Source organism: Ovis aries, chromosome 13 (genome assembly GCF_016772045.2).
Source record: "Ovis aries strain OAR_USU_Benz2616 breed Rambouillet chromosome 13, ARS-UI_Ramb_v3.0, whole genome shotgun sequence".
NCBI lineage: Eukaryota > Metazoa > Chordata > Mammalia > Artiodactyla > Bovidae > Ovis > Ovis aries.
Genome location: NC_056066.1, coordinates 72534644 through 72558214, shown reverse-complemented (window position 1 = coordinate 72558214; position 23571 = coordinate 72534644). Strand labels below are relative to the sequence as shown.

Genomic DNA, 23571 nt, shown 5'->3' with positions numbered 1-23571 from the left:
AGATCCCCTGGAGAAGGGAAAGGCTACCCATTCCAGTATTCTGGCCTGGAGAATTCCATGGACTGTATAGTCCACGGGGTCGAAAAGAGTCAGACCCCTGCTGACTGAGTGACTTTCACTTAATTACTTATCTACTTTGGCTGTGCCGGGTCTCAGTTGTGGCAGACAGGATCTTAGTTCCGGGACCAGGGATCAAACCCGGGCCCCCTGTATTGGGAGCATGGAGTTTTAGTCCTTGGACCACCAGGGAAGTCCCCCTACAAGGGATTTTTAGATACTTGGCTTGCTATCATAGCCACAGCACCCAGAAAAGTCCTAACATATAGCAGGCATTCCATAAAGTTGCATGAGCTGAATAAATCTGGAAGTCAAAGTGGGTCTGAAGCTGGCCCTTTAAGGCTGGGAGGTGGAAGGAGGGAAAGGAACATTCCAGATAGGGGAACAGCCAGAGCAGAAGAGTCAGGGGTACCTCCTGTGTGCCCCCGCTTTGGCACAGTAAAGCCATCAGAGCTTGATGGAGACACCTGTGCAACGAGGCCAGCTATTCTGGGGTGGTAAGGGGTCCAAGGTGGGGAAGGGAGGCAGGAGTGAGGGTCAACACTCTCAGGATTGCTCCCACTGGGTTATGGCCCTGCCGCATCCCTGAGCCACCACCAGCCTTATTTTTAACCTGCTGACGAAAGAAAATCTGATGAAATCAAGAAGGGTGACTGATCCCTGCCCCACCCCCTGCCCCAGTTACTGCTCCTTCCCTTCTCTACAGAAGGGGCAGAGCCCTCCTTGGGACACCCTTCCCAAGAGCCCCTCCCCAAGTGGTTATAGGAAAAGAAATGGTGCCTGCATTTCCCTAGCAGGCCCTGGATTCAGGGAGGGAGCCTGGTGCTTGAAGGGAGACCCTCAAGGCTCCTAGATGGTTGAGCAGGCTGGGAACTGCCCAAGAGAGAGCTGGATGTTTCTATCTGTCCAGCACACGCTTCTCAAATTTTAATGAGCAGTGGAAGCAGCTGGAAGGCTTATAAAACACAGATTCCTGGGCTCCTCCTCAGAAATTCTGATTCAGTGGATCTGGGGTGGAGTCCCCCCAGTCTACATTTGCAACAAGTGCCCAGATGATGAGGGGCTGGGGTCTGCATGGACCACACTGTGAGTGCCACTGGACTAGAAGATAGCCTCTGGACCGCAGCAGTTCAGCCTGCCCTTTACCTGGTAAGCTGCCAGCTACACCCCATCAGGGCCGCTTCAGGCTGAGAATCTGGGTAGCCTTGAAGGCCGTGCTAAGCACTTTGGACTTTACTTTCAGCAAGATAGGAAGCCTTGCAGAGACTGTCAGCAAGAGGTGAGGCAAGCAGGCTGCCTGTGACCAGTTGCAGGGAGTGAGTCTGGAAGCAGGGAGGTTACAGAGGGCAGTGGGGGACCTGGCAGGAGAAGCCACGGAAAGATGAAGAATAGGCAGATCAAGAGCCTCAGGGGAGCAGGAGAGACAGGAGCTGGTGGTGCATGTTTGTGAATATTGAAAGATGAGGAAGGAGGGTGTGGGAGATACTGGGATTCCTGGCTTGAGGGCTAGGGAGCTGAGGGGCCATTTCTGAGATCAGAGGCATTGGAGCGAGGGGCTGGTAAGGTGTTCAATCAGTCATGCGTTCCTCCTTCAAACCCAGCAGCCTTTATTACCTTGGGCTGTGTGGCCATTCCCCTCTGACCCCTGTTCTGGTTGCCCTGGAGGGTCCATTGTTGATTCTCTAGAACCTTCCAGGGCTCAGTGTGAAGACTGCCATTCTGGCCTGAGGAGTCCGTGCTGCAACACAGCTTCCCAGGAAACAAGCCTCATCCAGCTCACACAACCAAAAAAGGACATTTTCTCAGTTTGAAGGTTTGCCCAGTCTTTTCCCTCCTCCCCCACCCAACCTGGGGTTTCAGGTTTCCCGGGAAGTGTCTCTGAAAATTTAGGTCTTTGAATCACACATACCCATGTGCAGGCAAACGTGTGTCTGGGGTTGTGCATGTACTATTGTTTTTTCTTTTTTTTCAAGTTTTTAATTGTATAGTTGATTTGCAATATCATGCACATTTCAGATGTGCAGCCCAGTGATTTGATTATACATATATGTGTGAGTGTGTGCACACTCTTTTTCAGATTCTTTCCACTTATAGGTTATTGCATAACATTGAGTATAGTTTCCTGTGATATACAGTAGGCCCTTGGTGGTTCCACACTTGGTTTCCATGTAACAAATGTTATCTTTCTCCTTCTTTTTCTCCTCCTCCTTCTTCTCTGCCACTGCCAACACCCTCATCAACACCATCACCATCACCATCACCATCACCACCACCACCATCACCATCCCTCAGCCCCATCCCGGGCTAAACATTTTCCTATGTTGCTTCTCAGCCATTCACAGCAACTCTAAAAGGGGAGAATTATCCTACAGACGTAGAAAGGAGGCACGGAGAGGCAAAGCCATTTACCCAAGGTCCTAGGGTTCTTGTAGGGTTGGGACGGGGGGAGGTAAGTGAGGTGAGTCGTACAAGTACAGGATCTGGATCTGGACTTTATTGACATTTTTTTCATAGGTTGTTCATCAAGGATTATTGCTGCATTAATTTTGACTTTAAAAAATACTGCATTCAAGTACTATTTATCTGGATTACTGAGTTGTTGTTGTTTTTTTTTTTTTGGTCAGCCCCCTAAATTTTGAGCCTGAGATGAATGCCTCATTTGCACACTAGCCCCAGCCATGGCCGAGCCAAAATTAGAATGCAGGGCTGCTTATTCCAAAAGCATGCTCTTTATTCTCTGTGCTGCCCCCTTGCCCGTACAGATGTTCATGTACGTATGCGTGCATTCTTTTATGTATTCTTTCATTCAGTATAATCTTATTTTCTTCAGTAAACATTACTGTGGCAGTGGAGAGGGCAGGGGCTTAGAAACCAGACAGTTCTGGGTGTGAACTCCACCACTTCGTATTATTTTGGCTGTGCTGGGTCTCTAGCTGTGGTGCACGGGCTTCGCCTTGAGGTGAGTGGGGCTTCTCTTGTAGACCACAGGCTCTAGAGCCCGCGGGGCTCAGTAGTTCCTGTGTGTGGGCTTAGTTGCCCAGCAGCATGTGGAATCTTAGTCCCCCGACCAGGGATAGAACCCATGTCCCCTGCACTGGGAGGCAGATTCCCAATCACTGGACCACCAGGGAAGTCCCCCACTACTTATTATTGAGTGGATGGACAAACCTGTGACAAAAGGCACAGACTCTAGACTCAAGAAAGCCTTTGTTTGAAGCCTTGCTTTCACTTGCTGGTTGGATAAGTTGTAGGTGGGCTCCTTAAACCTTCTTGTGCCTTTGATTTCTCCTCTGGAAAGAGGGATGATGGTGATAACGCGGGCCACAAAGAGTACCTGGGGAAATTAAATGGATTAATTTCTATAAAGCTTTTGGCATGTTGTAAATGCTTTGTAAATGTCAGTTGTTACTTGGCATCCTTGAGCAAGGTATTGCTCTGAGACTCAGTTTCCCCACCTGTGGAGTAGAGACAGTAAAAGCTACCTCCCAGGCAGTTTTGAGGATTGTAAGGCGTAATGTAGGCAAAAGGCTTGGCACCTGGAGGGAGCTTAGTAAACTTCGTCTCTAGATGGGGCTCAGTTCTGTGCTGGAGGCACACGCAGATCAAATCCCCGAGGAAGTAACTCATCTGCCCATGGGGACACTGATTGGACCTTTCAGTTCCCCAAAGACATGACGCTTGTACCCCTTTTCAGGACCTTTGCACGTGCTCTTCCCTGCCTGGCTCACTGTTCCCGCCTCTCTGCTGATGAGCCAATGGATGTGTCAGTTTCAGGTCTCAACTGGCACATCCTCGAGGAAACCTTGCCTGATCCCTGCCTCCACCACCGATCTACATCAAGCCTTCCTGCTGGACATCCTCATCACATTCTATACTCTTCCTTTGTGGCACTTCTCACAATTGCACTTAATTGTGCTGTGCTTAATCGCTCAGCCATGTTCCACTTTGCGACCCCACGGACTGTAGCCCTGCAGGCTCCTCTGTCGGTGGGATTCTTTAGGCAAGAATATTACCATGCCCTCCTTCAGGGCATCTTCCCAACCCAGGGATCAAACCTAGGTCTCTTGCATTGCAGGCAGATTCTTTACCGTCTGAGCCACTACGGAAGCCCAAGAATACTGCAGTGGGTGGTCCATCCTTTCTCCAGGGAACTTCGTGACCCAGGAAGTGAACAGGGGTCTCTTGCATTGCAGGCAGATTCTTTACCATCTGAGCCACTACAGAAGCCCAAGAATACTGCAGTGGGTGGCCCATCCTTTCTCCAGGGGGACTTCGTGACCCAGGAAGTGAACAGGGGTCTCTTGCATTGCATGCAGATTCTTTACCAGCTGAACTACCAGGGAAGCCCTTTTATTTGATTATATTATATTAAATAATTTTGGTTGTTTGCATCCAGCCCATCTCCTTCTTTTGAAAGGCACTTGTCTTGCCCCTGGCCCTGGAGTCTCGGCTCCTGACCAACCACGGCACACTCCAGAGTAGCACAGGGTCTGGAATCATCTTGCCTGGGTTCAAAATCCCAGTTCCTGCACGTAGGGACTCTGTGACCTTGGGCAAGTTACCTACCCTGCCTATGCCTCAGTGTCCTTTTCTGTAAAATAGACAGATAAAATAGAATAAATAGAATATTTATTTAGATATTTTATTTAATATTTAAATAAAATAGAATATTTCTGTAAAATAATGTAATAATAAGAGCACCAGCTTCCTAAGGCATCATGATGATTACATGAGATAATCTTTAATTTCTTTACATTGAAGCCCTTTGGTTAGTGGGGCTGTTAATATTTTCGTAGGTGCTTTTCCTAGTTAGGTTAGATTAACAGCTGAAATAAACATCCCCCAAATCTTAGGCGCTTAACACAGTAGACATTTAAGGCTTGCTGAGTGTAATGTTTCAATTTAATACTCAAATATTGCATGTTTAATATGAAACTGTTGGGGAGGTGGGCTTTGCTCTATGCAATAATCATTTGTGGACCCAAGTTCCTCCCACCATGTTTCTTGACCGTGGGGACCACAGGGGGTTCTGTGGATAGAATTCAGCGAGTCTGTGAATCTGGAAGCTGCCTTAGGTTAGATTCCCTAGAAGCTGAGTCTGAGATGAGGATTCTTGCACTGGCAATTTATGGAGCAAGTGCTCTCAGAAGCAAGGGGGAGTGAGAGAGGCAGGATGGGACACAGAAGTAGCTAGGCAGGGATGTGTTCTGGAGTCCTGCTTCAACCTCATCCCACGCTGGGGCTTTGGGGCCTGAGTGGTACCTCAAGAGTTGCTTCCTCTTGGGGCAAAAAGGGGCTGGCTGGTGTCAGTAGTCATTGGTTATAGGCTCCTTGGATTGGGGAGGGGTATGGACCTTTGGAACAAGATGGCTTCTTATTGGTTGCAATTCTCTGAGACAGCAGTGAGCCATCAGCAGTCAATTCAGCAGGCAAGGGTGGGTGCATTTGCCCAGTGAAGGGATCCGGACAGGAAAACCACATCTCTATTTTTACTGATGTGTAACTGAAATTTAGTATTTTCTTCAATTATAGAAGTCGGCAATAAATCACAGTAATATTAGCAGTATCTCTGACTTTGTCACTCATAGGAATCACATATATTTTCATGCCACATTCCTGTTGTTGCATGTATCCTTAAAATATCCTTTATGCTAATCTGTGCTTTTAAATTATGGTGGTCAATAGGCCTGCTGAATATTTTGTTTAATGTATTAATAAAGAAGAATATACATTATTATATTACAGATTTGTCCCTTTAAATATTCTGGTAACAGTGTGTCAGTGTAATTGCATCTCTTTGTAATCCTGTGTAATTTATGCGTTTTAAAACAGTATACCAAGAAAGGGTCCAGAGGTGTCACCAGATTGAAAAGAGCTGGTACACAAATGAGGTTAAGTCCCTTGTTCTGGGGGCTTGGCTTCTGCATTTTATCAGCAACAGGGGAGAAGAGAGAGGACACTGTGGATTACAGAACAGGTTTTTGTGGACCATGCCTGGAAATGGCATCATCCTGTCTTCCCACAATGCTTTAGCCAGTCATCTGACCACACCTAACCCCAGGGAGGCTAGAAAATGTTGTCCATCTGTGTGCCCTGAGAGAAGAGGAAATGGTCTGGGGAACGCACAACAGCCTGGACCACAGGGCTTAATAAATATTCACTGACAGCCCAAGTGAACAAAAGTGTCGTCCAGGGTGTCTCTTTGTGGGTGGGGAGAAAGGGCAGAGAGGGTTGGTTCTCTGGAGGGATCCTGAGACTCCACCATGTCATCTCCTTAGGACAAGCCACGCCAAGGCCAAAGCTGAGGCAGCAGAACAGGCTGCCCTGGCTGCCAACCAGGAGTCCAACATTGCCCGCACTTTGGCCAGGGAGCTGGCTCCAGACTTCTACCAGCCAGGTAGGGCCAGCCAGGGAGGGGACTGGCCTGGATGGGGTGGGGGAAGTCCGCAAGGTGGGGGTGGGAGGTGGGCACCTTTTTCTTTGCTTGGTGGAAAGCTGAGATGCTCCAGTGGGTCCACACATGCCTGTGAGCATCTGTGGGGCGTGATGCCGGCATGGGATGGGATGAGTCAAGGGGACTCAGGCTGAGATTGTGGTGGTAATAACAGAGGCTCCCCCAACTGGAGCCTGTCTCCTCTCTCTGGGAAATGAGGCTGCAGAGTGAGGAGGACCTCCTAGCTCTGATCCAGACTTTGCCCTTGAATACAGTGGTGGCAGTCCATCAGGGTGGGCGACTGATGCTCTCCACGTTGAAGGGTTTTTAAGGAGACCTAAGGGAGAAGGAAATGGCAACCCACTCCAGTGTTCTTGCCCGGAGAATCCCAGGGACGGGGGAGCCTGGTGGGCTGCCGTCTATGGGGTCGCACAGAGTCAGACACGATTGAAGCGACTTAGCAGCAGCAAGGGAAGCTAGATGGAAGACCTCAGATGCAGATCTCTGCCCAGCAGGAGGAGTCGCGCGTCCCATCACAGTGCGCCCCCTGCTGGTCCCAGGAAGAGCGACGCTGGCTGGTAGCCTCCACCTTGGGTAGTCATAGCAACAGCTGTCACCACGTACCAGGTTCTGCGCTCAGCATTTCACAGGATTCCCCCCCCCCCCACCTCGATTTCAGTTAGTATTTATGAAATAGATATCATTAGGCCTGTTTTTCAGATAAGAGAATGGAAATAGGCCGGTGTGACCATAAAGAGCATAAACTCTGCAGCCAGACTTAGCCTGTGTGCTAGCCCCGGCTCCGCTCTTGGTCAGCTGGGTGACTTTGGGTAAGGCATTTTACCTCTCTGAGCCTCCTTTTCTTCTTATGTGCAGTGGAGGCTAAATAATAGCATCCACCTCATAGGGTTATTCAAAGGAGTAAATGAATTGGTATTGGGGATGGCTTAAAAACAGTGTTCTTGGCGCCTGGTGGCTGCAGGTCAGTGCTGGCTGAGTAAGTTGACTAGACAGCGGAGTTGGAGCGGCTTGCCCAGGGTCACCCGGTGCGGGGACCCGGCCTCGAATCCCGCCTCCCCTTGTGGTCCCCCCGCAGGTCCGGAGTATCAGAAGCGCCGGCTGCTCCAGGAGATCCTGGAGAACTCGGAGAGCCTGCTGGATTCCCCCGACCGGGGCCCCGGCGCCGCGGGCCTCCCGGAGCGGCTCCGCGAGAGCCCGGAGCTGCACGAGCGGGAGACCCCGGCGCCCGAGGGTGGCCCCCCGTCGCCGGCCGGGACGCCCCCGCAGCCCAAGCGGCCCCGTCCGGCCGCGGCGTCCAAAGACGGCCTGCTGAGCCCGGGCGCCTGGAACGGTGAACCCGGCGGCGGCGGCGGCGAGGGCAGCCGACCGGTCACGCCGTCCGACGGCGCGGGCCGCCGCAGCCCCGCCCGGCCGGCCAGCGAACGCATGGCCATCGAGGCGCTGCAGGCGCCGCCCGCGCGGCCGGAGGAGCCGGAGGTGGCGCTGTACCAGGGCTACCACAGCTACGCCGTGCGCACCGCGCCGCCCGCGCCGCCGCCCTTCGAGGACGAGCCCGAGGCCCCAGCCGCCGACTCCGCGCCCCCCTCCCCGGCCGCCGCTGCCGCTCCCGGGACGGCGCTCCCGCCCCGAAGCCCCGCGCCGGCTCCAGAGAGCCCCGCCAAGCTGGAACCCAAACCCATCGTGCCCAAAGCCGAACCCAAGGTCAAGGCCCGCAAGACGGAGGCCCGAGGGCTGACCAAGGCTGGGGCCAAGAAAAAGGCTCGGAAGGAGGCCGCGGCGGCGGCAGAGGTCGAGGTGGAGGAGGTGAGGCTGCTGGTGGAAGTGTGGTGGTGGGGGGAGAGGGGCGGGGAGCTGGAGGTGGGATTCTGGGGGCAGATGACGGGGGGGGGGGGGGGAGGCGGGGGGGGGGGGGGGGGCGGGGGAGCCCAGGGTGATGGCACAGGACAGGGCAGGGGGGAAACCCCTGCCGGGATGTGGGCTTAGTTAGCCCTGACCCAGGGTTACAGGGCAGAATGCCCCCACCTTGGGCAGGGGCTGGCCTCTGTACAGTTGTCTGGGCGCTCCTCTGGAGGAGGTGACTAGGAGTCCCAAGCAGCTAGGCTGTGGGCTGCTCCTGTTTATGAGAGATCTAAGCTGGGCTCCAATAGCCTCCAGTACGCGGTGTAGCAGGGAGAGCTTGGGGGGATGAACCCATTAAGGGGGTGGGTCCTGGCCCTCTGGCCTTGTTAGGGGAGCAGGAAGCTACAGTGCCAAAGACTGGAGCTGGGCCCAGAGGGACTGAGAGATGCAGCCCCAGAGGAACTAGCAGTGGGCACAGCCATGCTCTTGGATTCCAGTCCCAGCTCTACCCGCTGTGTGCCCTGGGATACGTTCTCGACCCTCTCTGGACCCTGAGCAGTTTGGTTGATTATTTCCTCTAAGAATCCTTCCAACTCGGATGGTCTGTCCAGGCGCTGGACACTGTGGAGGGTCGGGATGGGGGAGTGTGCTCTCCTGGGGACTCAGGCAGCCTGTCTCTGCTGTTCCCAGGTCCCCAACACCGTCCTCATCTGCATGGTGATCCTGCTGAACATCGGTCTGGCCATCCTCTTCGTTCACCTCCTGACCTGACCTCGTCCCCCAGGTGCGGCCAGGAAGAGCATGGCAGTCTCTGGGGAGGAGAGGCCCTGCTGGGCCCTGCTGGGCTGCCATCCTGTGGTTAACTGAGGCCCATCCCCCAGCTGGGGCAGGGACCTAGAGTGTGGATTTGAGAGATCATCTCTCCCCAGTGCGCACGCCCACACACACACACACACACACACACACACGCACCCTTGTTGGCTCAACATGCACAGAACACTGCCTGTCTGTCAGGTGAACCCTGGGGGCTTCATTCATTCACTCACTAACACATCATTCATTTGTTGTGGTTGTTATTTAGTCCCTAAGTGGTGTCCAACTCTTTTGCGACACCACAGACTGTAGCCCTCCAGGCTCCTCTGTCCATGGGATTCTCCAGGCAAGAATACTGAAGTGGGTTGCCATTTCCTTCTCCAGGGGATCTTCCCCACCCAGGGATTGAACCCGCGTCTCCTGCATTGGCAGTTGGATTCTTTACCCCTGAACCACAAGGGAAGCCCACTTAACCACCCTTTACTGAGTGCCTGCTCTGCTGGGAATAGGGAGACAGCAGGGACACATTCCTGCCCTAAGAAATGAGGCGAACGTGAGAGTAAACCTTTAACTTATGGCTCATTATGTAAAAGTCTTGCAGTTTAAACATTAAGCAAAATAGTTCCTGACCTCCTCCCCACAGGCCCCCAAAAATCTAGACTGAGGTCGCCGGGGATGGCCGGATCCTCTTTCCCTGTCCTCCGGTTCTCTCTTGCTTGCACTCTCCACCCCCCTCCCTCAGTCCTCTTCCTGAACCCTGCTGTCAGTCGGTTCCATCAGTTGGTTTTCTCCCCACGATAGAGCTCAGGAGCTGGGTAAGGTCCAGTGAAAAGGAAGTGGGCAGGGCTGGGGTGAAGGAAAGTGGCCCTTGCTGGTCTCAGGGTGAAGTAGCAGCCACGTGCATGCATCCTAAGTCGCTTCAGTCGTGTCTGACTCTTTGTGACCCTGTGGACCAAACCCCACCAGGCTCCTCTGTTCATGGGATTCTCCAGGCAAGAATACTGGAGTGGGGTACCGTGCCCTCCTCCAGGGCATCTTCCCGAGCCAGGGATCCAACCCATGGTCTCTTAGGTCTCCTGCATTGGCGGGCAGGTTCTCTACCATCACCACCTGGGAAGCCCAAAGTAGCCACAAGGCAAATCAAATCTTTCTCCCACTAGGACCAGCCTTTACACTGTAAATCCTGTGTTTGGTGCTGCTAACAAGAGTTGCTGCCTCTTGCCTTGCTCCCCTCAAAGATCCCCTCCCTTGACTAGCTTAGTGTGGGCTGGAGGTTCCTACTCAGTCCCAGAGGAGAAGGAGAAGGGTAAATAGCCAGTGACAGGATTAGCCTGGTAGGTGCTGCCCTGAGAGTGGATGCTGGCCCCAGCGGGGTCTGTGTTTCCTGGGGGATATGGGAATGGTTGCAGCAGGGACTGCCGACTTCCTGACCTGAAGGATGGCGAGGGGTGAGGCAGGTGGCAGTGAGGGAGGGGAGGAGAGGAGGGCAGCGTGTACCAGACAAAGGGAACAGGCAGAGGCAGCCTCCAGCAGGGCCTTGCATGGGCGAAGGAGGGGCCTCTGGGACTTGTTTCTGGTCCCACTGAGTCAGAGCCAGGGCCAAGGCTGCTCTGGGGGCTTGCAGAGGCAGGGATGGTGCTGGTGATAGAGATCTTGCCCCAGAGAGGATCAGGCCTGCTTCTTGAATCCTGCCTGGAGCCTGGCTCAGCCTTGCCCCCACCCCCCGCCCCTGCCTTCCTCCCTCCTCCATCCTTCCCTCACCTAAACCTCTTTTCTTCTCTTTGCAGAGCCAGGAGTTCCTGCTGAGGACGCATGGAGCCATCTTTTGCAGTGCCAGGCAGGGCGGCTGAGGAGGACTGGACCTGGATGCTGGGGGTCCACTCGCATCCACACCACGAACGTTTAAGGAGGCTTCCCGTGGCATCTGTGCCCAGATGAAGGCGGTGCCAAGAGGAAGAGAAAGCTCTCTGCCCAGCAGCAGGGAAAGCCCTGAAAGAAGAGCCCTGGTCTTGAACTTCCCGATCTGCTTCATCCCCCATCCCGTCCACTCCCCCGCCTCCACCCCTACCCTAGGTCACCCCCTCCCCAGGCTTTTTGTGTTTTGGGAGAAGTCACCAAACCAGGATGTTAAATCCCAGCCCCCTCCTTCCTACCCTCCTTGGCTTTATTTTAAACTTCTGAGGCCTCCCAGGAAGCGGAGGAAGTGACGAGATCCCTGTGGTGGGTCATGGAGGGTGATGCTCTCAGCCCACCAGCCCTTCTTGTCTCAGTCCTGACCCCTCCCACACTCTGTCCCTTGCTTCCAGATGCTCAGGATGACAATAGAGGAAATGGACGTCTTCTGTTTGAATATCCCAGAATACAGTGCTTCCGTCTCCTCCCACCGGTCCAGTTAGCTTCCCTCTGGACCAGCAGGAGAGGGGGAGACGTGAGGGTTTGGGACCTTTGGCTGGGAAGCCGCTGACCAGGTGGCCAGGGGGTGGGGGGGTGTGGGGAGAAGGGCTGAGGGGCAGTTAGGATGGCTCTGTTTCTGAGGGCGCCTGAGCCTGGGGCTGGCATTACACATGGGGGCTTCGAGGATGCTGAGGGTGAGGAGAGGTCGCCCTGCAGGAGCTGTGGGGCCTGTGAGGTAAGGCCCCAGGGATGCCCCATGAACTGGTTTGTCCGCTTCCGCTCCCAGGGGCCACAGCAGGCTTGGTTGGAGGTAGAGGTGTGCTGAGTGTGGAAGCCCAGGCAGCTTTCGCTGGGGCAGACACTCAGGCCGATGCTGAAGACAGGCTGCTTGTCAGCCAGCGTGTCCCAGGGAGAGGGGAGCAGGTGTGGGGTTCCCGCTGGGCGCCGTCTGTGATAAGCTCCTCGGCTTGCTTGGCAGGAGCCGGTCTTTGCATGTAGCCCCTTTCTGATGTGCTGTGTACCATGCTGGTTTCTCCTGTCCTTGGTGCTGGCTGGGGGTGGGTGGGGGCTGAGGACTGTGGCCTCGGCCCTGGGGAAGGATGGAGGGCCAGTGGCCCAGGCCCCTTTGAGCCGGGGAAGGACGTGACCAGGACATTTAAACTGAGTTGGAGGGAGCAGCTGCTTTCCTGTCTTTGTTTCTCTGCTCCTTGGGGGCTGGGGTGGGGGTAGTCTGGCCTCCCCACCGGGGTTGCTCTTTGACCTGAAGTTTGTTTCTGACAGGGTCAGCTTTCCCTTCCTCCCTCAATACTTGAGAACCTTCCCTCCAGCTCCACACTTACTGTTTCAAGCACCGCTGGGGCCTCGAGGTTGTTGGATTGCATTTCTGCGGAGAGGAGCCTATGGGTTCTGCTGTCCTCCAGGGGCTCCTCCATCGTGTGTGGGCTTTTCTGGACAAGTAGGGCAAGAGGAGGGTGGGCTGGGGTTGCTGCTCAGGGGAGACAGGCTCCAGGCCTGGGCTCTGAGGTCACTGTCCGGGGTTTTTGGTCTGGCTCAAGGTTGGGGATAAGCCTGTGGCTGCCAGGGCTCCTGGGTGGGGCCTTGTTTGGGGGTTGGTATTTGGGGTGAAGGTTCAGGAAGCTGCCGTCTATGCAATAATAAACTTGCATCTGCTCACAGGCTCTGCCTGGGCTGCGGGGTCTGCTTGTGGGTTCAGGACGGGGGACTAGTCTGAGGAGGAGGAGGGAAGCTGAGGACACTGGGTCATGCTGGGTTAGGCCCTGCCTCTCTTACAGTTTCCATAATACCGCCCGTGTGGGCACCTGCTCAGTCGTGTCTGACTCTCCGCAACCCCGTGGACTGTAGGCCACTAGCCTCCTCTGTCCATGGGATCAGCTCAGCAGGAATACTGGAGTGGTTTGCCATTTCTTCCTCCAGGGGATCTTCATAACCCAGGGATCGAACCCATGTCTCCTGCAGCTCCTGCATTGGCAGGCAGATTCTTTACCATTGCGCCACCTGGGAATACCTCCTGAGGGGTGGCTGAAAGGCTTCAGTTCTGACAGGGGCTCCCCAAAGGCCACAGACCTTCTAGGGAAGACCCTGGGTTTGTAAGGCCAACTTCTAAAAGATTCCCTGAGCAGCATATAGCAAAAGAAAGAGCCTGCCTTTAGGAAAAAAATCTTTGGCCACCCACCCCGCAGGATCTTAGTTGCCCAGTCAGGGATGGAACTTGTGCCCCTGCTTCGAGAGTCTTAACCACTGGACCTCCAGGGAAGTCCCGAAAGAGCCTGCCTTTTGAGATTGGCCTCCCTGGGCTCTTGTCCTGCTTAGGATACTTATTTCACTTCTCCGAGCCTCAATTTCTCATCTATAAAACAGAGAAAATACTACTACTACCTCCTGGGGTTGTAGTGAGGAGAACTTTAAACGTTAAAGCTCATATAGAGCCCAGCGGTTGAGGGCAGTAAGTGCAGACTTCCCATTTTGGGGTCAGTACTGCTGTTGACCTGAAGTACAGCCATTAGCCCTCTCACAAGCCGTTAGCATTTTAATTGAAACCCCAGAAACCTCGAGGGGATGGAGATGATTCGGGCTCCTGTCAGAAAGTCAGAGCGTCTCAGTCAAAGGAAGGACCTAGAGGCCATCATCATAGCTTCCAGGGGCTCAGATGGGAGAAGAGACTTGCCCAAGGTCACACAACAAGCCAGGGGTGGGAAAGCAGTTATCGTGACTTGTTTCTGTGGCTAAGTCAAGCCAGCAGCCTCCATGAGATAGTTGGAGGGGAAGGTCCCTCACCAGTCAGTAGGCTTGAGTTCAGGCAGGTTCCAGAGTGCTTCGGTGCTCAGGAGTCCTGGCTGTCTGCCCAGCGTCATCACTGACCTGCTGCATGCCAGACACCTCCTCTTTCTGGGCCTCAGTTTCAAAGAGGTCTTTTGCCAAAGAGACCATCATCCCTGCCCCGTTGCCTTCTTTACAGGTATCATGGTTGTGAGCATCCAATGAGGTAGCTCATGAGTGGTAAAGAGGTTGTTGGCAAAACCCTGGAATAATCCAGGGGTCCCAAAGAAGAAGGATGGGCTTGGAGGGACCACAGGAGGGACGGAGGGGCTGGGAGTGAGGAGGGAGGAGTTGCACTCTGCAGAGGACTGAACAAAGTGCACCAAGAGAAGGGGAGGTGGGCAGCCAGCCCACTGGGGGGATTTACAGACTGGCCCTGTGCGTGTGTATATGTGTGTGTGTGTAAAGTGGGAGTGTGGGGTGAGGGGGCAGGCAGACAGCCTTCAAATCCCCTTGAATGGTTTGGGGGGAAAAAGCTCATTCCAGAGCCGGCTGGAACACTGGAGTCAGGTAAGGTTGGTTGGAGTCCGGCGCCCCCTGGGGGCTGAAGCACAGCACACAGCCTGGCTGGTCCCCTTTTCAGCCTTGGCCACTGACACCTCTTAGAAGTTTGTCCTCCGCTGCCAGGTCCAAGGTCCTTTGAAGGTGTCTTGTGCCCTAGGGGAATTTAAAACCACCTCAAGGACGTTAACTAGGGCCTGTGATTACTACCACTGCCTTGGAATCTTGGCAGGACTCTTCCAGGGCAGAAAAAAAGATGAGGGGCCTGGGAGCTGTAGGATCCAGATGAGGGATTTGTGACAAGATGAAATTTTTCATAATTTCTGAGGAACCAACAAAGGATCTGACTGTGCTGGGAGAGATGAAGGCCCAGATGATGACTTTTGGCGGCCTCAAGCCTGAAAAAGTTCTATGGTGCACCCTCAAATATGTAGCTCAAAATACGATAGCAAAACTGTAAAACACAAAACTAGCATGTATGCTGAAATTCAAGTAGCTCATTTTTCCTTTGTCCAAAAGGCTGTCTCTGGAGGTGAAACTTCTCCCTCATTAGTGCTTCTTGGCCATATGGCATCTCTCTGAAAGTGAGCAGATTACTTCCTTCAAGGTCAGCTTCATCAACGTGAGCTGTTACCCTATTCTTACTTCTCACTTGGCAGTGGGACAGGATGCCCAGGGAGCAAGTAGAGGCTCCTCTTCCGCATTTTCCAGTTGGAAGGGGCTTCTGTTTGCCAGAAAAAGAGCCCAGGACCTTGTAATAGGATATGGGAAGAGAAGCAAGGCTGACATGGGAGGAACTGTTTCAGAGGGGGCTGAAGGGGGCAGACCCTGTGGTCTGAGCCCTGGTCTTGCCTCGGGCTCTGCAGTGGGGGGGTGTGGAGAGTGGAGGGGGGACTCTCTCACCCTAGGTTCCTCCTGATTTCTGGTCACCTTGGCCCAGAGCGGCTTGTAGTGGGGCTCCCAGCCAGAGACTGAGGTGAGGCCACAGCCGTGAAGACACCACATACTGGCCGTTGGACCAGTGATCGGGCTTCCCCAGTGGATCAGATGGTAAAGAATCTGCCTGCAATGAAGGAGACCTGGGTTCAATCCCCGAGTCAGGAAGATCCCCTGGAGAAGGAAATGGCAACCCACTCCAGTGTTCTTGCCTGGAAAATCCCATGGACAAGAGAAGCCTAGCGGGCTGCAGTCCACCAGGTCACAAAGAGTTGGACATGGCTGAGTGGCTGAATACACATAGAGACTAGTGATGATTGACAAGGCCCTGGCCCTTTGACTTTGCTGAAAAATAATTCTAACAAAGATGGAAGATGATGAAACAAGTGAAGTATTTATTAGAAGGGAAAAAAAGAGTACTGTATATGTGGATAGACACACAGGCAGACTCAGTTGCAGGGTTGCACCCTCATGGCAGTTTAAATCACTTACATGGAGCATTTCTTCCAGTTTTCCTTTGGCTAATCATTTTGATTTGCCTGGTTCCTATTTGGTGTATCTCAGGGCCCTCCCATGTGCATGCATGCATCTCTTCGCCAAGATGGATTCTGCTGAAGAAGCCTGTGGGTAGCTTGGCATCAGCATCACTCCCCCTTTGACCTCAAAGAACCCTTTCTGCGCATGTGTAGTCAGGGAGGTCTCTTGACATTGAGAGTGAGAAATAAGTGATCTGTTATCTTCTGTCTGGGCAGGGCCCAGCCTCCTCTCTCAATTGTCCTGCCATTCTCATCTTGAAGTATCGGTCCACAGGGGACGAATCTCCAGTTGCTTTCCCCTGGGTGCAGGGGCATGTACCTCCTGCTTCACTGCTTGCCTCTGGACTCTGAGAAGGAAGGAAGTCCTCTCTCCAGGCAGAACAGCAAGTGGGGTGGAGGGTGTGTGTGGAGCGAGCGGGACGGGGTAATGACACACAAAGTGTCTCCCAGCCCCCTCTGATCTGGGAGGCAAGAAGCTGGTTCATTCATCCTCGCCTGGGCATTTGACACAAGGATATTAGTTATCCTTCCAGGGGAGTTTTCACTTGAGAAGTCTGGAGAGAGCAATGCATTATCCAAAGGAATATTTTACTCTAGAAAAATTTCAGATATCCACAGAGTATCTTTTTTGGCCAGGTGCTCCGAGCCAAAGAAACAGCTCCTCACCCCTACCCAAAAGAAGAAAAGGTAAATAATCACCCACCCATTTCCCTTCTCACATGAGGGAGGGATGTTAGCAGTCTGTGGCCCGTGGTGTTCTGGGTGCTAGGATCGTAGCCAGCACTTATTAAGAGCTAGGAATACCACTTGCATGCCAAGTGATATTATATTGTCTCATTAAATTGTCAGAGCCATGGGCTTGCTTAGTGGTCTTGTGGCTAAAACTCCGCACTCCCAATACAGGGGGACTGGGTTCGATCTCTGGTCAGGGAACTAGGTCCCACCTGCTGCAACTGAGTTCACATGCCACAACTAAGACCCGGTGCAGTCAAATAAATATTTAAAAAAAAATAGAGCCACTCCATGGAATCATAACTGTTGGGAGCAGGGAATGGAGGATAAGGGTGAAGGTAAATGACCTGTGTTACCTACTTGTGTCTGGCAGAACTGGATGCAAACTCCTCATCTATTTGACCCTAAAGACCAGCTTGGCTCCTAGTTAACAGTTAGGCTGGCTGCATTGCCTTGCAGTTCTTAATTATGACCACCAGAGGCGCCACTGCTCCACACATGAATGCTTTCATAAACGGGCTCAAGAAAATGCTGCTGCTGCTGCTAAGTCACTTCAGTCGTGTCTCTGTGCAACCCCATAGACGGCAGCCCACCAGGCTCCCCCGTCCCTGGGATTCTCCAGGCAAGAACACTGGAGTGGGTTGCCACTTCCTTCTCCAATGCATGAAAGTGAAAAGTGAAAGTGAAGTCGCTCAGTCGTGTCCGACTCTTAGCGACCCGATGGACTGCATCCTACCAGGCTCCTCCGTCCATGCGATTTTCCAGGCAAGAGTACTGGAGTGGGGTGCCATTGCCTTCTCCCCAAAGAGCGCTGCTTTTATTAAACAACAACAACAACAAACCATCACCATTGCCGTTCTGTGATTCACTTTAACAATAAAAGCTGCTTTAAATTAAATACTATGTGCCAGGCTTTGCCCAAGCGCTTTACATGCATTATTTCATATATTCCTCACAACTGCTCTGTGATTTCAAATGCCACTGTGTTCCACAGATTAGAAACTAAGATTTAAACCCAGGACTGTCTGTCCATCTTCAAAGCCCATACGCTTAACCATACCCTCAGTGGAAGGCACAAACTAAATGCTTGGAGGGTACATTCCGCTGGCAAACTTTTGTTTGGGCCAGGCTGGTACCTTAAAACACATTAAATGCTTTGGGGCAGGGCATCAGTCTAGACTTGTGGGCTTCGCAGTGGCTCAGCGGTAAAGAATCCACCTGCAGTGTAGAAGATGTAGGGGACCCAGTTTCGATCCCTGGGTCAGGAGGACATTCTCCTGGAGGAGGAAATGGCAACCCACTCTTAGTATTCTTGCTTGGGAAATCCCGTGGACAGAGGAGCCTGGGAGGCTACAGTCTATGGGGTGGCGAAGAGTCAGACACCACTGAGCGACTGAGCACGCACACATCGGTCTCGGCTTAGCCACAGTCCTCACCACGCCCTGTTGCCTCTCTCTTGTTTATCTTACCTGCCCAACTCTGACACCATTTGAATTTGCAACCCCATTTATGCCAATGACAGTGCTGACTCCATTTATACTAATAATATTTGGTGGACTGGGAAAAAAAACTGGGTGGAATCTTGGAGTTTTAGGAAGACAACCAGGAAAGGTGACAAATGGTCCTGGCCCAATGTCATTCCAGAGATGTGGGAGGCAGCACGTCCTTCAGTGCTGTCCCGGATGTGTCAGTAAACGAGTTAGCTGCAGTGTGCGTGGCACACAGATGTGTGGGTTTCCTGGGACAGACGACAGTGAGCTGGAAGTGGATGTGCGTCACAGCATCCTCCCAAGCAGGGTGATCAGGGTGCTTGGCTACTTCATGGACCCATGCAGAATCTTGCCCAATTTGCGTGTCTTTTTCGATTTCCATTTGCTTGGCCCCTGACCCAGTGGTTGGACTTCATCAGCATTGTGGGGTTTCTAATGAATATCAATCACTCCATCTGTTAAGGAGTGAATTGTGTCTCCCCTAAAATCTGTGTGTTGAAGCCCTACCCTCCATACAGAAGAATGTGATTGTATTTAGAGACAGGGCCTTTGGAGAGGCGATTAAGTGCAAACGTTAGGCCATCAGAGTGGACCCTCAACCAGTTTGACTGGTGTCCTTACAAGAGGAGGAAATCTGGACAGAGTTGAGGGAAGCAAAGGTGGAGACGGATGAGCCCTAAATCCTCTCTTTTTCTACTAAAAGAGGTAACTAAATTCTTCAAAGTGAGGTGCCAAATGTGTGACCTATGACCACATCCCCCACCAGCTACATTGGCAGCCAGGGGCTGGCTCTGAGGTTTGCAGGTTAAGATGAGATGCAAATGGAGGGCCCTTCCCCCCATACCCACCAGTTTGTCCTTCCCAGCTCGGAGAAGCAGCCTGCAGTGGAGGGGCCTGGAATTTGTGTCCAGACCACCTAGTTCACCTGTTCAAATGTCCAGCTCTGCGCACCTCCCTCCAGCCTCAGCAACACCCTGGGCCACCTCTCAGGGGTAGAAGGACATTCTCCAGTAGCCAGGAGAACTGGCCGCAAGCCCAGGCAGGCTGTGGGAAACAGAATGCTGTTCAGAAAGGTGGAAGCTCTAGGTAGGCGTGTCTCCTTGGCTCCATGGACTTCTCACACCATAGGGAAAGCAGTGGCCAGAGGGGGGCCCTCAAGAGGCCAAGCCTGGCTCCCCACCTAAGGCAGCACCAGTCTACAGCAACAGGAAGTCCAGCCCAAGCTTCTGATCCATCGGTGGTTCTCAACTGGGGGTGGTTTGGCCTCCCAGGGGTCATTGGCAGCGTCAGGAGGTATTTTGGGTTGTCATAAGTCAGGAAGAGGGATGTTACTGGCATCTAGTGGTACCAGCCAGCAAAGCTACCTAACATCCTGTGATGCTCAGAATAGTGCTCCACCCCCTCCCCCGACTCCCATCCAGCAAAGAATTATCCAGCCCCAAGTGTACATGACACAGTGGAGCAACCCTATGACACGTGAGTAAGTATGAAGGCTACAGGCTTGGGGTTCAGACCTGACTCTGCCACTGACTTGCTCTGGGATCAATTATTTTTTTCATCTCTCTTTGCATCTGCTTTTTTCATCTGAGAAATGGGGTTAATGGCAACTATTTTACAGGGTTGCGTGAGAAATAAAACAGACTTTATATAGAAAATGCCTGGCACAGAGTAGGTCCTCAAAAAGTATTGTTGTTACCGACCGGGGTTCTTGGCCTCCTTGATTGATAGAAATTGATCAGTGGCCAAATTCAGGCTCGGCTTTACTGGGGGTCCTAAAGCATCAGGGTTTCCCTGGCTTGCTTCCCGAGGGGGTCAAGCTGGTTCCTTATGTGGGGTGAGGGTGAGGGTGTGCTTTGGGTGCTTTGCACCCCCTCCCTTAGGTGGTGGTGTGTGCAGGGGATATGCACAGTACCCTGCTTTTGCTCCAGGCTCTTCAAAAGCGGCAGTTGGGATTTTTTTGGTCTCTTTGTATCTTTCATCCAGCTTTGCCCCAACTCCACATATACGCAGTTATTTTCAGTCCCATGTAGTTTCTTTGTATTTTGGTGCTCAAGGAGGAGCGATGTATTCAGGTGCAAGCACTGCAGCAAAGGATGCCGGATCCCAGCTTGTCTCATTGTAAGTGTCCCTCAGATGGAGGGAAAGAAGTGAATAAATAATAATTTTAAATGGATAAATCACAAAATAGCAGTACAGCCATATTTCTGTGTGAAGCCAAAATACTAAAAGCGTTGAGGGAATAATAGCAAATGAAGCAACTGACAAACAACTAATCTCAAAAATATACAAGCAACTTCTGCAGCTCAACTCCAGAAAAATAAACGACCCAATCAAAAAATGGGCCAAAGAACTAAATCGACATTTCTCCAAAGAAGACATACGGATGGCTAACAAACACATGAAAAGATGCTCAACATCACTCATTATTAGAGAAATGCAAATCAAAACCACAATGAGGTACCACTTCACACCAGTCAGAATGGCTGCGATCCAAAAATCTGCAAGCAATAAATGTTGGAGAGGGTGTGGAGAAAAGGGAACCCTCCTACACTGTTGGTGGGAATGCAAACTAGTACAGCCACTATGGAGAACAGTGTGGAGATTCCTTAAAAAATTGCAAATAGAACTACCTTATGACCCAGCAATCCCACTTCTGGGCATACACACCGAGGAAACCAGAATTGAAAGAGACACATGTACCCCAATGTTCATCGCAGCACTGTTTATAATAGCCAGGACATGGAAACAACCTAGATGTCCATCAGCAGATGAATGGATAAGAAAGCTTTGGTACATATACACAATGGAGTATTACTCAGCAGTTAAAAAGAATTCATTTGAATCAGTTCTGTTGAGATGGATGAAACTGGAGCCGATTATACAGAGTGAAGTAAGCCAGAAAGAAAAACACCAATACAGTATACTAACACATATATATGGAATTTAGGAAGATGGCAATGACGACCCTGTATGCAAGACAGGGAAAGAGACACAGATGTGTATAACGGACTTTTGGACTCAGAGGGAGAGGGAGAGGGTGGAATGATTTGGGAGAATGACATTCTAACATGTATACTATCATGTGAATTGAATCGCCAGTCTATGTCTGACGCAGGATGCAGCATGCTTGGGGCTGGTGCATGGGGATGACCCAGAAAGATGTTATGGGGAGGGAGGTGGGAGGGGGTTCATGTTTGGGAATGCATGTAAGAATTAAAGATTTTAAAATTTAAAAAATTAAAAAAAAAAAAAAAGAACAAAAAAAAAAAAAACAAAAAAAAAAACCTCACATTTAAAAAACTAAGTTCATGGCATCTGGTCCCATAAAAAAAAATAAAATAAAATAAAAGCGTTGAGGGTAAGAGGGGAGGTGGTAGGAGCTGGGGCTGGAAGATGTGGAGAGCCGTGTCGTTACAAGCTGCGTGGTAGTTTGACTTGTTAAGCTCCATACATGTATGACTGGTTTAAATGTTGAAGTCGAGGACCTTGAATATTAACATCCTTCCTCCTGTGTCCCTGATAATTGCTGTTAGGAGACAGCATGAAATTACTGTGGACGTCCCACTGGCAGGATTTCATGCTGCCGAGCCCTGCCCAGTTCTGCACGCTCCAAGTGCCAGAGGGTCCTGCCCCTGTTTTCCTGCCCCTCCAGAGCCCTTACTAATTCTCAGGGCGTAGCAGTCAGTTTGGGCTGCCATGACAAGCACCGCAGACCGAGGGGCTTCAGCCACAGAAATCGATTTTCTCACAGTTCTAGAAGCTGGATCTCCAAGATCAAGGTGCCACCAGGGTCTGATGAGAGCTCTGTCTTGGAGTGAGGACAGACGGCTGTCTGCTCCCTGTGATCTCTGCTGGCAGAGAAAGAGGGGGAAGGGGAGGAGGGAGGGGGGAAGGAGAGGGAGGAGAGAGTGAGAGGAATTAATTACACCTCTTTCGTGTCCCTTCTTTGTTGTTGTTCAGCTGATAAGTTGTGTCCGACTCTGTGACGCCATGGACTGCAGCACACCAGGCTTCCCTGTCCTCCATCACCTCCCGGAATTTGCTCAAGTTCGTGGCCATTGAGTCTGTGATGCCATCCAACCATCTCATTCTCTGTTGCCCCCTTCTCTCCCTGCCCTCAATCTTTCCCAGCCTCAGGGTCTTTTCTAATGAGTCGGCTCTTTGCATCAGGTGGCCAAAGAACTGGAGCTTCAACTTCAGCGTCAGTCCTTCCAATGACTATCCAGGACTGATTTTCTTTAGGACGGACTGGTTGGATCTCCTTGCTGTCCAAGGGACTCTCAAGAGTCTTCTCCAGCACCACACTTTGAAAGCATCACTTCTTTGGTGCTCAGCCTTTTTTATGGTCCAACTCTCACATCCATTCATGACTACTGGAGAAACCACAGTTTGACTATATGGACCTTTGTTGGCAAAGGGATGTCTTTGCTTTTAAATTTGCTGTCTAGGTTTGTCATAGCTTCCAAGAAGTAAGTGTCTTCAAATTTCATGGCTGCAGTCACTGTCCACAGTACTTCTTTACAAGAGCACTCATCCCAACGTGGGCACCCCCCACCCCTGCCACATAACCTCATCTAAACCCAGTCACCTCCAAGTGCTATCACACAGAGGTTCAGATTTCAACGTGATTTTTTTTAATTTTTATTTTTTACTTCTCGTTGCACTGGGTCTTCATTTCTCTAGCTGTGGCAAGTGGGGATTGCTCTCTAGTTAGGGTGCATGGGCTCTAAAGTGCACAGACTCAGGTGCAGGGGCTTAACTGCTCTGAGGCATGTGGAATCTTCCTGGACCAGGAATGGAACCCCTGTCCTCTGTGTTGGCAAGTGAAAGTGAAAGCGTTAGTCACTCAGTCATGTACAGCTCTTTGCAACCCCATGGACTGTAGCCCACCAGGCTCCTCTGTCCATGGAATTCTCAAGCAAGAATACTGGGGTGGGTAGCCATTACCTTCTCCAGGGGATCTTCTCAACCCAGGGATCAAACTCGGGACACCTACATTGCAGGCAGATTCTTTGCCGTCTGAGCCACCAGATTCTTAACCATTGGACCACCAAGGAAGTCCTCAACATACAATTTTGAGGGGACATAATTAAGTCCACACCCAAGGGCGACAGCCACAACACAGCTGGCCCCCGTGTCCATTTCTGCCTTGACTAGAAGGTCTTCAGAGTAGTTTCTTTAACTGCTTCGAGGCTGCAGTTGAGCAAGCCCTTTCCTGCCCAGTACGCTGGTTCTGATTCCTTCCCAGCCCTCAAAGTCAATATTAATCCCACCGTTCATGGTGGGACCTGGTGAATGTACAGCGAGGCAGAGATGGGCTGAGCTTCCTACGAACCAGGCTATGAACTCCTTGCCCCGAGTGCTGCTTCTCTCGGCCAACAACTGTCCTTGAGCCACTACACCTCGAGCCCCCATCACTTCCAGTGACACGGTGCACCTGAGCCATCTCAGTCCCTCTCGTTCACTGTCACTAGCCTGTCTG

General features: G+C 51.9%; 1 protein-coding gene across 1 annotated transcript in view; it reads left to right on the top strand.

Moving 5' to 3' along the window:
• Positions 1 to 17497, top strand: part of JPH2 (junctophilin 2) — a 78415-nt gene extending 60918 nt beyond the window's left edge. The window contains exons 3-6 of the mRNA XM_027977219.3: positions 6336 to 6454; positions 7587 to 8314; positions 9041 to 9134; positions 10951 to 17497. Of these exons, the coding sequence (XP_027833020.2) occupies positions 6336 to 6454; positions 7587 to 8314; positions 9041 to 9121 (928 nt within the window). The 3' untranslated portion in view covers positions 9122 to 9134; positions 10951 to 17497. The remainder of the gene's footprint in view (positions 1 to 6335; positions 6455 to 7586; positions 8315 to 9040; positions 9135 to 10950) is intronic.
• The last annotated feature ends 6074 nt before the right edge of the window (positions 17498 to 23571 follow it).